Source organism: Tripterygium wilfordii, chromosome 12 (assembly GCF_013401445.1).
Source record: "Tripterygium wilfordii isolate XIE 37 chromosome 12, ASM1340144v1, whole genome shotgun sequence".
Taxonomy (NCBI): Eukaryota; Viridiplantae; Streptophyta; class Magnoliopsida; order Celastrales; family Celastraceae; genus Tripterygium; species Tripterygium wilfordii.
This window is the reverse complement of record NC_052243.1, coordinates 1,112,501-1,125,864: the sequence shown is the minus strand read 5'-3', so window position 1 is coordinate 1,125,864 and position 13,364 is coordinate 1,112,501. Positions and strand designations below refer to the sequence as shown.

At 37.2% G+C, this 13,364-nt stretch overlaps 3 protein-coding genes across 3 annotated transcripts; 1 reads left to right on the top strand and 2 right to left on the bottom strand.

The window, feature by feature from the left end:
- The first annotated feature begins 294 nt into the window (after window positions 1-294).
- On the top strand, window positions 295-3,295 carry LOC120011096 (long-chain-alcohol oxidase FAO2-like). The gene is made up of 3 exons (XM_038862139.1): window positions 295-664; window positions 763-1,035; window positions 1,474-3,295. Exons 1-3 carry the CDS (start codon window positions 455-457, stop codon window positions 3,220-3,222), a joined length of 2,232 nt encoding a protein of 743 aa, XP_038718067.1. The 5' UTR covers window positions 295-454; the 3' UTR covers window positions 3,223-3,295.
- LOC120011097 (succinate--CoA ligase [ADP-forming] subunit beta, mitochondrial-like) lies at window positions 3,267-7,859 on the bottom strand. Its single transcript, XM_038862140.1, has 12 exons — window positions 7,635-7,859; window positions 7,179-7,289; window positions 6,818-6,929; window positions 6,158-6,222; window positions 5,834-5,911; window positions 5,606-5,680; window positions 5,348-5,500; window positions 5,010-5,144; window positions 4,430-4,594; window positions 4,002-4,124; window positions 3,761-3,832; window positions 3,267-3,651 (listed from the first exon to the last, which is right to left on the bottom strand). Exons 1-12 carry the CDS (start codon window positions 7,731-7,733, stop codon window positions 3,574-3,576), a joined length of 1,266 nt encoding a protein of 421 aa, XP_038718068.1. The 5' UTR covers window positions 7,734-7,859; the 3' UTR covers window positions 3,267-3,573.
- Window positions 7,860-9,706: 1,847 nt separating this feature from the next.
- Window positions 9,707-10,210, bottom strand: LOC120011209. The gene has a single exon (XM_038862273.1). It carries the CDS (start codon window positions 10,208-10,210, stop codon window positions 9,707-9,709), a length of 504 nt encoding a protein of 167 aa, XP_038718201.1.
- Window positions 10,211-13,364: the final 3,154 nt, after the last annotated feature.

Sequence of the window (13,364 nt, the reverse complement as noted above, 5' to 3'; positions counted from 1 at the left end):
CCCTGACATGTGAATTGTGGACGCAACAATTTTTTTTATTTCTTTTTGTTCTTCAATTATTTTATTTTTTATTTTTTTTAAATTTAGACTAACAAGCGGATGTCAATTGGTCGAGTTGGTTAGCTTAATGTGAACATTAGACCCAAATTCAACATCCAAATGATTATCAATTTTGAGTAATAATAATAAAAAAATTTTAGAAAAAGAGTTAAGGATATTTCATGAATTTTCATAATCAATTGTCTGGAAGTTCCAAAAAAAAAAAAAATGGTTGTTAGTTGGAAGTTCAAAGAGCTGTATTTATTAAAGAGTGTTCAATTTCAATTATGTTAATATGAAAACTGGCTCATCCATGGCGTCTTGGAAGTAGATAGAATCCTAAAAAAACCGGATATACATACAAGCTGAGTCAAGTCAAGAACGAAAGTAAAGTAAGCAACACAGATATCAATCAATGGAGGAGAAAGGAGAGAGTTGCCATCCTTTACTGAGAGGAGGAAGAAGAGAGTACAGATACAGTCATGGCTTCTCTTCTTCCCAGATCCAAACACTCTCTGCCATCTGTGAGGCTCTGGTTCCTCCCTTGCCACATCACGCAGTTGACCAACCCAAACTCCATTCCTTCTACAGCTCTTCTGGGTCTCAACCTCCAATCCCTGATGAGGTCAAATTCCTTATCAAGTCTCTGTCTTTCTTTGTGGGTCTTGTCTTTTCTACTGTTTTGGATATTGGGTTATGCATAATTTTTTGAAAAAAAAACAGGTAGCAGAGGTTTTGGTTAAGAGGACTGTCCCAGATGCTGTGTTCGTAGTGCGTTTAGTCTTGAAGTTTCTCTCTTTCAGATTGGGAACTCTATTGCTATGTGGGTTTCGTTGTCTTGATTGGAAATGGCCATACATTCACAACTTCTCTGAAATTCCATTGGAGAGGAGAGAAGAAATTCTCAAGAAATGGTCAAAAGAGAAATATCTGAAGCCTCTCAGGCTTGTATTTGCGGTTACCAAAATGTATTGCTTGTACACATTCTTCTCCAGGGTAATTGGTTATGACTCACAACCAGCTCAACCTTTTATCTGATTTTTTTTTTTTACATCTGTGACTTATATTGTACTGCTTATGATTCCTCCTATTTTGATTGAATGGTTAATTATCTCTTATAACAATGAATCGCTGGCTGAAATGGTGAACTTGATCACGATAATTCTCAGTGCAAGCGAGAGATCTTGCGTTCAAATCTCATGAGTGTTTCCATTATTGTAATTTACGAGATGTGTCGTTGCTCAACCCAATGTGTGCGCCTCGGCCTAGATCTCAACTGGTCCATAGGAGTTGCGGACAGTCAATTGTCCAGTGGATAGACTAGTTCATCGGGTTGAGGGATTAGTCCATGGGAGTTGCGGGCGGTCAAATAAAAGATTGAATCTTTTTACAGTTTCTAGTTCTGATTTTGTTGAATTTCTCCATTTGATGCAGACTGAAGAAAATTCAAGGAACCCATCATGGGAAGCAATCGGATACCAGGTAGACACAAGGGACAAGTTGCTAGAAACCCAGAAGGAGAGGCCTCTTCAAAAGGGGATCATAGAAACTATGAATGAAAATGATTCAACCCTTGTTCAATCTCTTTCTGAAAAAGGCCTACAAGTCTCAGAAGATCCGGAAAATGGATTTTGCAGGATCAAGTGTGATGTTGTAATTGTTGGTTCTGGTTCAGGAGGAGGGGTTGCAGCTGCAGTTCTTGCAGGTTCTGGCCAGAAAGTACTTGTTCTTGAGAAGGGAAACTATTTTACACCTGCAGATTATTCATCACTTGAAGGGCCTTCATTGTCTGAGCTATATGAGTCTGGTTCATTGCTTTCCTCCACCAATGGTAAATTCCTGATTTTGGCTGGATCAACTGTTGGTGGAGGCTCTGCTGTGAACTGGTCTGTATCCATCAAAACCCCAAAACATGTTCTCAAAGAATGGTCTGTGGATCACAAGATTCGACTCTTCGGTAGCACGGACTATGAACATGCCATGGATGCTGTATGTCAAAGGATTGGTGTGACAGAAAATTGTACCAAGGAAGGGTTCCAGAACCAAGTTCTACGAAAAGGGTGTGAGAAACTTGGTCTGAAAGTGGAGACTGCACCAAGGAATTCTTCAGATGGTCATTATTGTGGTTCTTGTGGATATGGTTGCAGAACTGGAGATAAGAAAGGGACTGATTCTACCTGGTTAGTGGATGCCGTAGACAATGGTGCAGTAATTCTAACAGGATGCAAAGCTGAGAGATTTATATTGGAGGATTCAATGAACACAAGAAAGAGAAGGAAGTGTTTGGGAGTCACTGCTAAGATCTTAAACAAGAAAGTCACATATAAGCTGCAAATTGAGGCTAGAGTGACAATATCAGCATGTGGAGCTCTTTTGACACCCCCTCTAATGGTTTCAAGTGGCTTGCGGAATCCGAATATTGGCAGGAACCTTCACCTCCACCCGGTTCTAATGGCATGGGGATACTTCCCGGAAGATAAATCGGAATTCGAAGGTAAAATGTTTGAAGGAGGAATCATCACTTCACTCCACAGGGTGGTTTCAGAGGATTCCAATGAAGTCCATGCCATTGTAGAAGCTCCACTGATGGGGCCAGCCACGTTCGCCACAATCTTTCCATGGGTTTCAGGAATTGAGATGAAGAACACAATGGTGAGATATCCAAGAACCGCGAATGCTTTCGCGTTGGTCAGAGATCAAGGATCAGGAGAAGTAAAGGTGGAAGGTAGGATCAAGTATCGATTACACAAGTCAGATAAAGAAAATCTGAAAATCGGGCTGAGACGAGTTTTGAGAATTTTGATCAATGCAGGAGCTGTTGAGGTTGGTACTTACAGGAGTGATGGCCAGAGGATTAAATGTGAAGTTGGAAAGGAACAGGATTTGGAGGAGTTCTTGGACACAGTAGGCGTACACGAAGGATTCATGTCAAGTGAGGAGAACTGGGGAGTCCTGACTACTGCACATCAGATGGGAAGTTGCAGGATGGGAACAACAGAAGAGGAAGGTGCAGTTGATGAAAATGGTGAAAGCTGGGAGGCCATGGACTTGTACGTTTGTGATGGCAGCCTACTACCAACTGCCGTCGGAGTCAATCCCATGATCACCATCCAATCTACAGCTTACTGCATTTCAAAGAAGATTTCTGAGTCCTTGAAGTTGAAGAAGGAAAATAATATCTAGAATATTTATCTTATGCTTGTAATAATCTGGTCAGATAATAGATATTCATGAAATCAAAGATTTATTTGATCAATTTTCACTGCCTCTTCAAATTGACAGTCTAATCATGTCCAAAACCTGTAAGAGGATTCCACCTAATTACATTGTGAAGCCGCTTAGATCAGATGACCTGAAACATTTTAAGGAAACATCACCAGATTCTTAACCAATGAAAGTGAATATCCAGAGATCCAAAAAAATGAACCCATGTCCATGCTGTCATTGTTATTAGGGCCCAATACGTTCAATTTTCCAAACTTGTTAAGGGTTCGAAGAAAAGGATGACCACGAACAGGCTCTGGTCTTGATTTCTCAACTTGCAGCAGCTTTAACTGCTTTCTCTGCAGCATCATCGAGATCTTCTGCAGTGATTAGAGTCATGCCACTTTCCTGCACATCCATTAGTGAGCAGCATAAATAACTGTTGCCAGCTCCATTTAAAAACAAAGTTACGTTAGGATTTTTTTTTTTTCCGTTGATATTTGAATTTTACACTTACCTTCAAAATTCTCTTTCCTTGGTCAACATTGGTGCCCTCAAGACGGACCACCACTGGAACTTTAAGCGCAACCTAGTACACAAGGGAGGGAAAGTTCATGCTCATGAACAAAATAATGTTTTCACAAAACTTTATGAATATGGGCAGAATAAACAATGCTTATGAAATTGAATCATAAAAAAAATCAAAGAACAAGGATTTTTCTGCTAACTTGAACGAAACAATTCAACGCAAGCCTTACATGTTTGGCCGCATTGACAATTCCACTGGCAATCACATCACATTTCATTATTCCTCCAAATATGTTCACCAAAATTGCTTTCACCTTCTCATCAGAAGTTAAAATCTTAAAAGCCTCCACAACCTGTTCACGTAAATTATGAATGGAAAGAGCAAATAATCAAATTTAGCCTTTAAGGCATAATGTCATCTCCTTCATGACAAAGGCATGTTAGAAGCCAGTTTTTCCATCATAAATTCCGAGTCAAAAATAAAAACAACTTCTACATCTTTGACCATCACCTCTTTCACTAATCACTATCTTTTTTGGTGGTAAGTCACTAACAAATAAATATCAGCATTGAAGCAAGCATGAAACAAGTGTGTGTGTTCAGTACATGAAATCCAAATAGTCAATGGCAGTATTAAGTTAAAATTCTTAATCATTACCTGATTTTCAGATGCATTCCCACCTACATCAAGGAAATTAGCAGGTGTTCCACCATGCAACTTAATTATATCCATTGTAGCCATGGCTAGACCTGCACCATTCACCATGCAGCCAATTTCTCCATCTAAGCCAATATAGTTTAAATCTGCCTTGGCAGCAGCAACCTGGGACAAAGGAAATGTCATAAATGATGTATCTCATCTTCATTTAGTCTTAGTTCAAGCACACACATGCTTCTTAAATGCTAAAAAATATGAATTTCAGCCCACTCTGCCAAAAAAGTTACATAGTTGACAATCTATTGCAAAGACATAACCAACTCTTGGATTACTTTTCCATGTTATCACCAGGACATATGAAAAACAAAAGGTAGAGGGAAGAGCAGAAAAAAGAATAACACACTCTAGATGTGATAGTAGTACCTAAGCAGAGCCAAGGGGTGATCTTATAATAATGACCTAATCTTCCTAACTTTTGCACGAAGTGGCCTCAAACCCATGCACTTTCATTTGGCAACATAGAGCATTCTATCATAGCAAAGAATGGTCAACACAAACAAGGATATAAGTATCACCAAACCTCCCGAGGATCCTCTTGTGTTGGATCACGAAGAGCAAATACTTCTTTCTGGCGATAAGCAGCATTATCATCAAAGTTCATTTTAGCATCGGCTGCTACCAACTTGTTATCAGAAGTCTCCACCATGGGATTGATCTGTCCAGAGAGAAAAAGTCTCACACTAAAGAATCCAACTTTATAAAAACAAATACAAATATAATTAACTACCAGGCAGTTGCTCTTTTCTCCATAACCCCAAGGTAAAACCAGGAACCACATTATTAATTGTTTTTTGACCTATTCTGAGAGCATAAAGCACTAGCAAGTAGCAACTATGTTATATGGAAAATTATACTCACCTCCAACAGTGTACAGTCACGCTCGCAGAAAAGCTTATATAATTTCTTCACTTGCTGAATTGCATCATTCCTGTCAGCCACCTTAGGGGACAAACCCTCGACAACTTTTGCAGCATCTTCGTCAGTAATTCCTTCAAAAACATCAATAGGTACCTACAGAAACAAATAGTAGGAGATGCACATGATGACAACTGGTGACACACAACTAGACCATTCAACAGTCATGCTAAAAACGCAAGCATGAAAAAGGATGGCAACCTTAATGATCAAGTCAGGGTATTTTTCTGCAAGATCTTCAATGCTGGTTCCTCCCTTTCCACAGGAAATTATAAGCTGAAAAACAGGATGTGCATATCTTTCATCAAAACTATCATTTCCAATAGGATGATGACTTATAAAAAATCTCGGATACTCTTGCAGAGGCTAGAAAGCGCCAAAGACATTAATCACAAATATAAAGCAACAAACACAAGACTGGAAACATACTGGACCAGCACTTTTACGATCCAGCATTATAGCAAAGTACATCTCATTAACAAGTGACAACTTTTGGCACAAGTAAACCTGCCAAAAGAAAAGAAACAAAATGAATCATCAACCAAGAACTTCTCATAGCTCTTTCAAATAGCAATTTCCAATACTAGAATTGCAGGCAATTATAGTTGAAACAATACAAACAGTTCCAATCACAAAACAAAGACCAAATCTTCACCAAGAATAAAAACATTGTGTTGACGTATGGGTATAATCATAAAATAAGGCAATATGCCAACATAGGTTCCAAATGGAATAGATCAACCACTTCCAAACCTTGCTGACAACTTTGCCTTGTGAACCAGTTTGCTTGGTGACAAGTATCTGGCCGAGCATTTTCCCTGCAGGCAATGAATATAAGGAGAAAAAAAAAGTAGTTAACTGCTGAAAAAATTACCATCATAAAACCTAAGAGACTGCCACTTCTGTATCTCCTTGCATACAGTTAACCATGCTGAACAAGTAATATGAGCTAAAGAAACTAAGAAAAGAAAATTACTAAATAGTATGGATGGGACAGGAATAGCAAGCTACCGCAAATAGCAAATTGAGAATTGAGAATTGCATGCATGTTTATAAAAATACCAACAATTAAAAAAAAGCAACATTTAACTAAGACTCTTTGGACATGAAAGAAGTGCTATTATTCAAAATCTGCATCCTCTTAAACGAAGAACAAACAATACACAATGTTAAGCCAAGGCGCAGACCTCTAAAATGGCATGGAAGGTCCTCCATAAATGATACACAATCAAACATCGATTGCAAGTTTCTTCTAAAAAAGCACATAGAGTATGTCCATTTCCGACAATAAGAGTGATTACACTTGGCAAAGACAACCATTGATCTTACTCACTAAAGTATCTGAGTTTGTGTCACTACAAAAAGAACCAGTAAATTTCACATCATTTTCACAGGTAAATCAATCTTCAGTACCAGCAATCTCTTCAACCTGGTCAGTCTTAACAATGTGAACTCCACCCTGAAAACCATTTTTAAATGTTCCTAAACCTCGTCCACCGGCCAAAACTTGACTTTTAACCACCACCTGAAACAAAATCAGAGTAGAGAGTTGCAATATATTCATTCCGGCCCGATTAAATAAAAACAATTACCATTGTTCCAGAGAGAGCTTAAAAACATTGTTTTTGCCACTGATTTTGTTAAATTAGATAACAAATTATAAGACTCTAAAATAACCTTGATTTTCAGTAACATTCAGGTAAGAATCATTCTCATTGTCCACAAGGATGTTTGCAGATTTTTTTAAACACAAACAAGGATATTTGCACATTACCTCGTTTTCATTGGGAAAGGCATCCTGAATTGCCTTCTTAACTTCATCAATGGATGAAACAGCTACTCCTTTAGGAACATTGATTCCGTATTTGCTCATCAACTCAGCCCCCTGACTCAAAATACCAAGAAGTCATCAAAACATATCTAATAAACAATCTATATCTCAAGTACTCCGAGCTACTCAAACACAGAGATATACAAACATAACGGAGTATAAGATCGCAAGGTCCCATTTGTAACATCAGTTTGATTACCAAAATAACGGAGAAGCTCGTAATTACGAAAAAAAATCAAACATAGCTTTCCTCCATTTTCGTTAACTCAATAGAAACATACAAGACTGCAGCGTGAGGAAGAGATTTGCAGCAGTCAAGTCAGATTCAAACACCAGAGATAAAACTATATGTACGTATTATAAAGTTGTAAACAAACAAGAAGACGAAGGGGGTAGAACCTGATATTCATGGATGTTGAGGCGACGGAGTTGCTGTTGTTGCCATTGACCGGCAACGGATAGAGAGCGAGAGACCAGCTTGTTCAACAATCCTCTCATTATGCGTTTTTGTCTCTCGCTGATTCCGCAAGAAACCCTAAAAAAAATCAGAGAGAGTTGAGTTCGCCGGAAGCAGAGGCGATCCAGATCAGTGAGAAACTCAGAAAAGTAGAGAGTTCCCTTTATTTTTCTTTATTTCAATTTTTGACCCCTTCATTTCTATGTATTTATTTTACCCGGCTCAACATTTTGTTTTGTTTTTCTTTTATTTTTATGAATATAAAACGACCTTTTTGATTGGGAATGCGGCCCGTTCGTATACAAGAAACGGCCCATTTAGCCCAAGCACCGGCCCAGTATTAGACTTTCTTTTTTAAAATATCGTTGAGAAATATGTTTTTCATTATAATCGAATTTTGAATACTGCCAACCAAATCATCTCTCGTTGTTAGTACCGGACATATTTATTTGCCTATTTGGACATATTTTCATATTGTATTTGTGAAAATTGTATAATCAATACAGTTCTTTATGCTCGAACATTATGTAAAAGTTAAGATTTGTGGTGGAATTTACAATTAATCCACCCTGGTATTCCAAGAATATTATAAAAATATTCCACAATATATAAATATTTGCAAAGCATGACTATTGACTCGTGTCTAAATAATAATTATAAAAAAAAAGGTAATCGATTTGATCAAGATATTACTACCTACCAAAATATGGCAACTAACTTTTTTTTGTTTTCTGTATCATATCTTCCCTTCTCCATGCTTTCCTCCAAATTTTCGTGCTTATATTTTTTCCGTCTATTTATATTTTATCATACCAAAAACAATTCAGTCGGAGCGTAAAACACTGTTATATGGTTATTATTATAATATGTTACGTAGTTATTCAATCCAAAGTTAATTTGTTAGGTTGAGACATTTCACATCATTTTTATAACATAATATAATACTCACCTTGTGAGGCTGGACAATCCACGACCTAATACATAATGAATTAAAATCCTAAACCTAAGCATATGGTACAACTTCTCAATGGATATCCAAAAAATGGATTTTATAAATTGTGAAAGCTCATATTGAACCTAGACCTGCTACTCTGATACCATCTTATAATTTGTTACCGACAATAAGAGTTAAAAAAAAAAAAGAAAAGGAAATGAACAACGGATTCATGCATACGATTTTCTTATATATCCCTTGAATTATTTTCCTTTATTTGTTTAAGACAATGTAGAATTTTCAGATGAGGCATATAAGGCAAGAAATGAAGATGATATCAAATTAAGACATGTCACCTAACCTCTCATACAGAGTAAAAATGGATTCGGAAACTCTGCAATTCTGCAACGTCTCAATTTCGCATTCAACAATTTAAGAGGAGGTGTGCCACATCACTCTGTCAAATTTTACCTACATCATATCACTCGTTCACTTTCTCAAATTATTTATACAACATTATATGCGAAAATATTTCGAATTGAAGAGTGCCTTAATCCAAACAGATATTAGAAACGGATCCGGGAACTTTGCAATTCTCCAATATGAATGAATTTCGCATTCTACAATTTAAGAGGAGGTGTGCCGCATCACTCTGTCAAATTTTACCTACATCATATCACTCATTCACTTACTCGAATTATTTATACACCGTTATATGCGAATTTAAGAGTATGTCGAATTGGAGAGTGCCTTTTAATCCATTGGAAACAGAGAGTGCATTCATGAATTTCAAATTGAAATCTATCAAACAAACATCACCATTAATGCTCAAATTATACTCTTCTTCTGAACAAGATTGAAAGAAATTATTCGTCGATCTCCTGCAAAAGATTAGGATCTAGCTAGCTACTTGCATGCATGTAGCAATTGTCATGCACTCATGCAGACATATATAATCTGCAATTACAAAAAAGGAAAGAACAGAGGAGTGATGCCTCTGTCACAAGTCACATTGATTGGTTTTGTCCGATGAAAATGTTGGAACGACGAGCAGGATTTACCCTTTCATTCACAAAATATTCACAACTGCAGGAAGCGAGCGAGCTGGGTTGGATTGACTATACCTTCTATGTGGGTCCCTTCTCTCTTCAACAAACCAGATATATCCACGTACCTCTCACACTTGTCCTCCCTCCTCGGCTCAACACTTCCTCCTCCTCCTCCTCCGCTCGGCTCCACCTCTGCACTCATCGCCTTTTGCTTCTTAGCCACAATCTCGGCTCGAGCCGTCGCCGGATCGAAAGGTTGACCGAAGAGCGTGCCCTTGGAGAGGAACTCGTGGGCCAGGTACCCGGCGATGAGCTGATTGGATTTAGCCGGCGCGGGAAGCAACGTAGGCGGCTTGTCGAAGGAGGCGCCGGCTGTGGTCGGCTTGGGTAATTTGGACGGGATTGTTGTTGTTGGTGGTGGGGCCGTCGTCGTTGTAATTGACGGTTTAACGGAGTTACGAAAACCGTCTGGCTCTTTGCGCTTACTGGGCGTCAAAAAGCGACGGGGAGGCAGGCGCATGGTCTTGGTGTTCATTGTCGTTTGGGTGCATGCCACGTCACCACTCCAAAAAAAAAAATCAATCAAGACGGGTTACCCCGGTAAAAAATGGTACACAGTAAAAAAAGTAAAGAGGTTAAAAAAAAATTGGCTCCGACGGTGACAAAACGAACGATCGGAGAAACAGTGGACGGAATCTGGATATTTGAAATGGACGGCCAGGATTTTGTATTAAAGGAGAACGAGAGAGAGAACAGAGAGACGGAGAGAGAGACAGAGAGCGAGAGAGAAATGAAAAGGTGTGAAATCGTAAGGGGAGGAGTTGGTATTTATAGAGGCTGTTGTAAACAATTGCCCCTATTGTTGCATCAAAATTGCACAACATGCCATTTGGCTGAATTGACGAATATACCCTTGTGCAACCTAGTTAAGTTGGATTAGGATATGACCAGGTTAATCCTTATGGCCTTATTTAATGGGGGGAGAGGAGCATGTCAAGAATGTGAGTGAGCCCAAATGAATTGATTACTATTTACTTAACCTATGACTGAGGCCAAAAGGCTTTCCATAGTTTGAATATTCATTAACCCCCGCGCTTACAATCAATCCCAAATTCGAATAAAGGAGGAGGGTTATGGTAGATCGATAGTCAGATTAAATTTTACCAATCTATGAAAGTTAAAATGATGTAACACCAATTAAAGATAAGTTACGAGAAAATCATTTAAGATGGGATAGACATGTACATCATAGAGATAGCAGTGCAATGGTGAAGAAAATGGAGAGAATTTGTATGAGAGAGTATATGAAAATAAGAGGAATACCTAAAAAACATGTTTGGAAGTAGAAATAAATAATATGGATTTAATAATAGTTGGTGAAAGTATGATCATAAATAATAATGAATGGCAAAAACGTATACACATAGTGAATTTCCATTGATTTTCTCATAGAGTCATATAACGCATCCCAAACTTTTGGAATAAAGACTCGGATGATGATGATATAGTTTGGATAAAAAACATATACGATTATGTTTTTACACTTTTTCCATATCAATAAAGATGATAAACCCTACCTAACTTTTTTTTTTATTTTTCATTGTTTTAGGAATGCTGTTGCCATGAAAATTTATTCATAGACACAAACTACTTTAGTGCTAACTCTTGTAGGCCAATTTTAATGAGGGAACTCTCGCGAACACTCCCCTCTCCGACCATCTCAAATTCTCCTCCCAAACTTAACATTTTATGTTTAACATGTCATATTCAATTAACCCCTTGGATGATAGTCTGATGCTAAATCTCTTTGGAGCCAAATCGTAAGAACTCGGAAGGTTCAGAGTTCGTTCGATTCCTACTGACAATAATGCCTTTGCAGTCACGCATTGAGTTTTGACCAAAATTACTCTGTCGTCAGGTGTGAAACTTATGTGCATGCGGTCAGCTGTTCAAAGACAAACTTGTATATTGTTGTCTCAACTAAAAAAAGTGTCATGCTCAATTACATTGGATTGACTCATAAACACATGCAAATTAAGGGTATAAATGTTTTTGCTTAATAAAATATATAAAAAAAAATTTCCTATGGTTATGGGCATATGAATGTTCATATGTCCATAATCCATATATTGCACGAACAATTAAGGAATAAATTGTAAAAAAATAAAAAAAAAATACCAAGGTTAATTAATTGACACTCAACCTTCACATAAACTTGGTGTGCCAGTTATAATTAATTTAGTAATGTCGCCTTGTAGGATTGCAATGGCATGTCATACATTAATGTAATTTAATATTTATTTATTTATTTGTATAGTTCTATAGTTTTATTATAACTATTGAAATGCACACGAATTAAGTCAAAGATAATTTATTCCAATCGTGTCACACTCAATCTAAAATTCTTAATGTTGGAGTGGGGGAAAAAAACACCAAAGGCCCAAAACGGTATGCAGTGATGTATAATAGGTAATAGTTGAAAGTTGAAACAAACCCCATTAAATATGAATTCCTTTATTAAAGATATGATATGGATGGTTTTGAATTATTTGCTTTGTGGGGTCCAAAATTCATTAGTGAATCAAATTCTCAACTAGAGGTCATGAATTACCATATATAGAGGTCATGAATTACCATACATACATATATATATATATATATATATATATATATATATATATATATGCATATAAGTCTTATGTTTTTTTTTTTACAAATGAGTCATTGGTTGAGTGGCAATGACTTTGCATGTCCCTGACTGAGGTCATGGGTTCTAGTCTCACCTCCTCCGAATATTTACAAGGAGGTGTGTGGGCTTCGTCGGCCCCTGCGTGGGGCCTGTTGACACCTGTACTTTCATAGGCTTGATCTGGTGGTGTGTCGTATATTGTGTTTGTAATTGTACTAAAAAAAAAAGTCTTATGTTTTTTTTTTTAAAGTCATTAACCCGATTTATTCATTTACTCAAAGGATAAGAGAATTTGAAACCTTAAGTCACTTGAGCCAACTACCATAAAGATGAATTACAAAAATACAAATAACGACCATCCAAAGATTCCCAGACACCAAATTACGTCGAACAACCGTCACTTCACTGGACTACGTCGGATTACATAGACTGAACAAAGTATCAAAACGCCGAATTATGTTAAATCTTATATATAGATGTGAGTGTATAGATACATTTTCCCGTGAACTTATTTAATTAGGTTAATTTTAGAGTCCTTGTGATTGTACAAAACATGAGGAACACATGCTTGACTTGTGGGGAGGTCGTTAGAGCTTAAAAATTGCATTCAACTCCTCAGCTGCAAAATTTCGAAATTGCTGAAGATCCCACATTGAAAAATATGTGTGGACTCTTCCTTGTTTATGGGGATAAGTCCATCTTTAAACAATCAACTATACCTTTTTCATCGGTGAGTTGAGCTTAATCCATTTGTTGGGTTTGAGAGGAATAAATCTGTGAAGGTAATCCGATGTATTCACGGGAACTGAAACTCCAAAACGATCAATATAATTGATTGTTTAGGGTATGAATTCCTAATAGAAATTTGAGGTTTAAAGTTCCAAATTATAACATACTTTTTTTTGGCAAATGTAGCTTGTTGATGCATTCAATTCATTTAATAAAAGGTTGGTTGCTTATATTAAATAGATTGAGATAATTGGTTATGGAGTTTGACTTT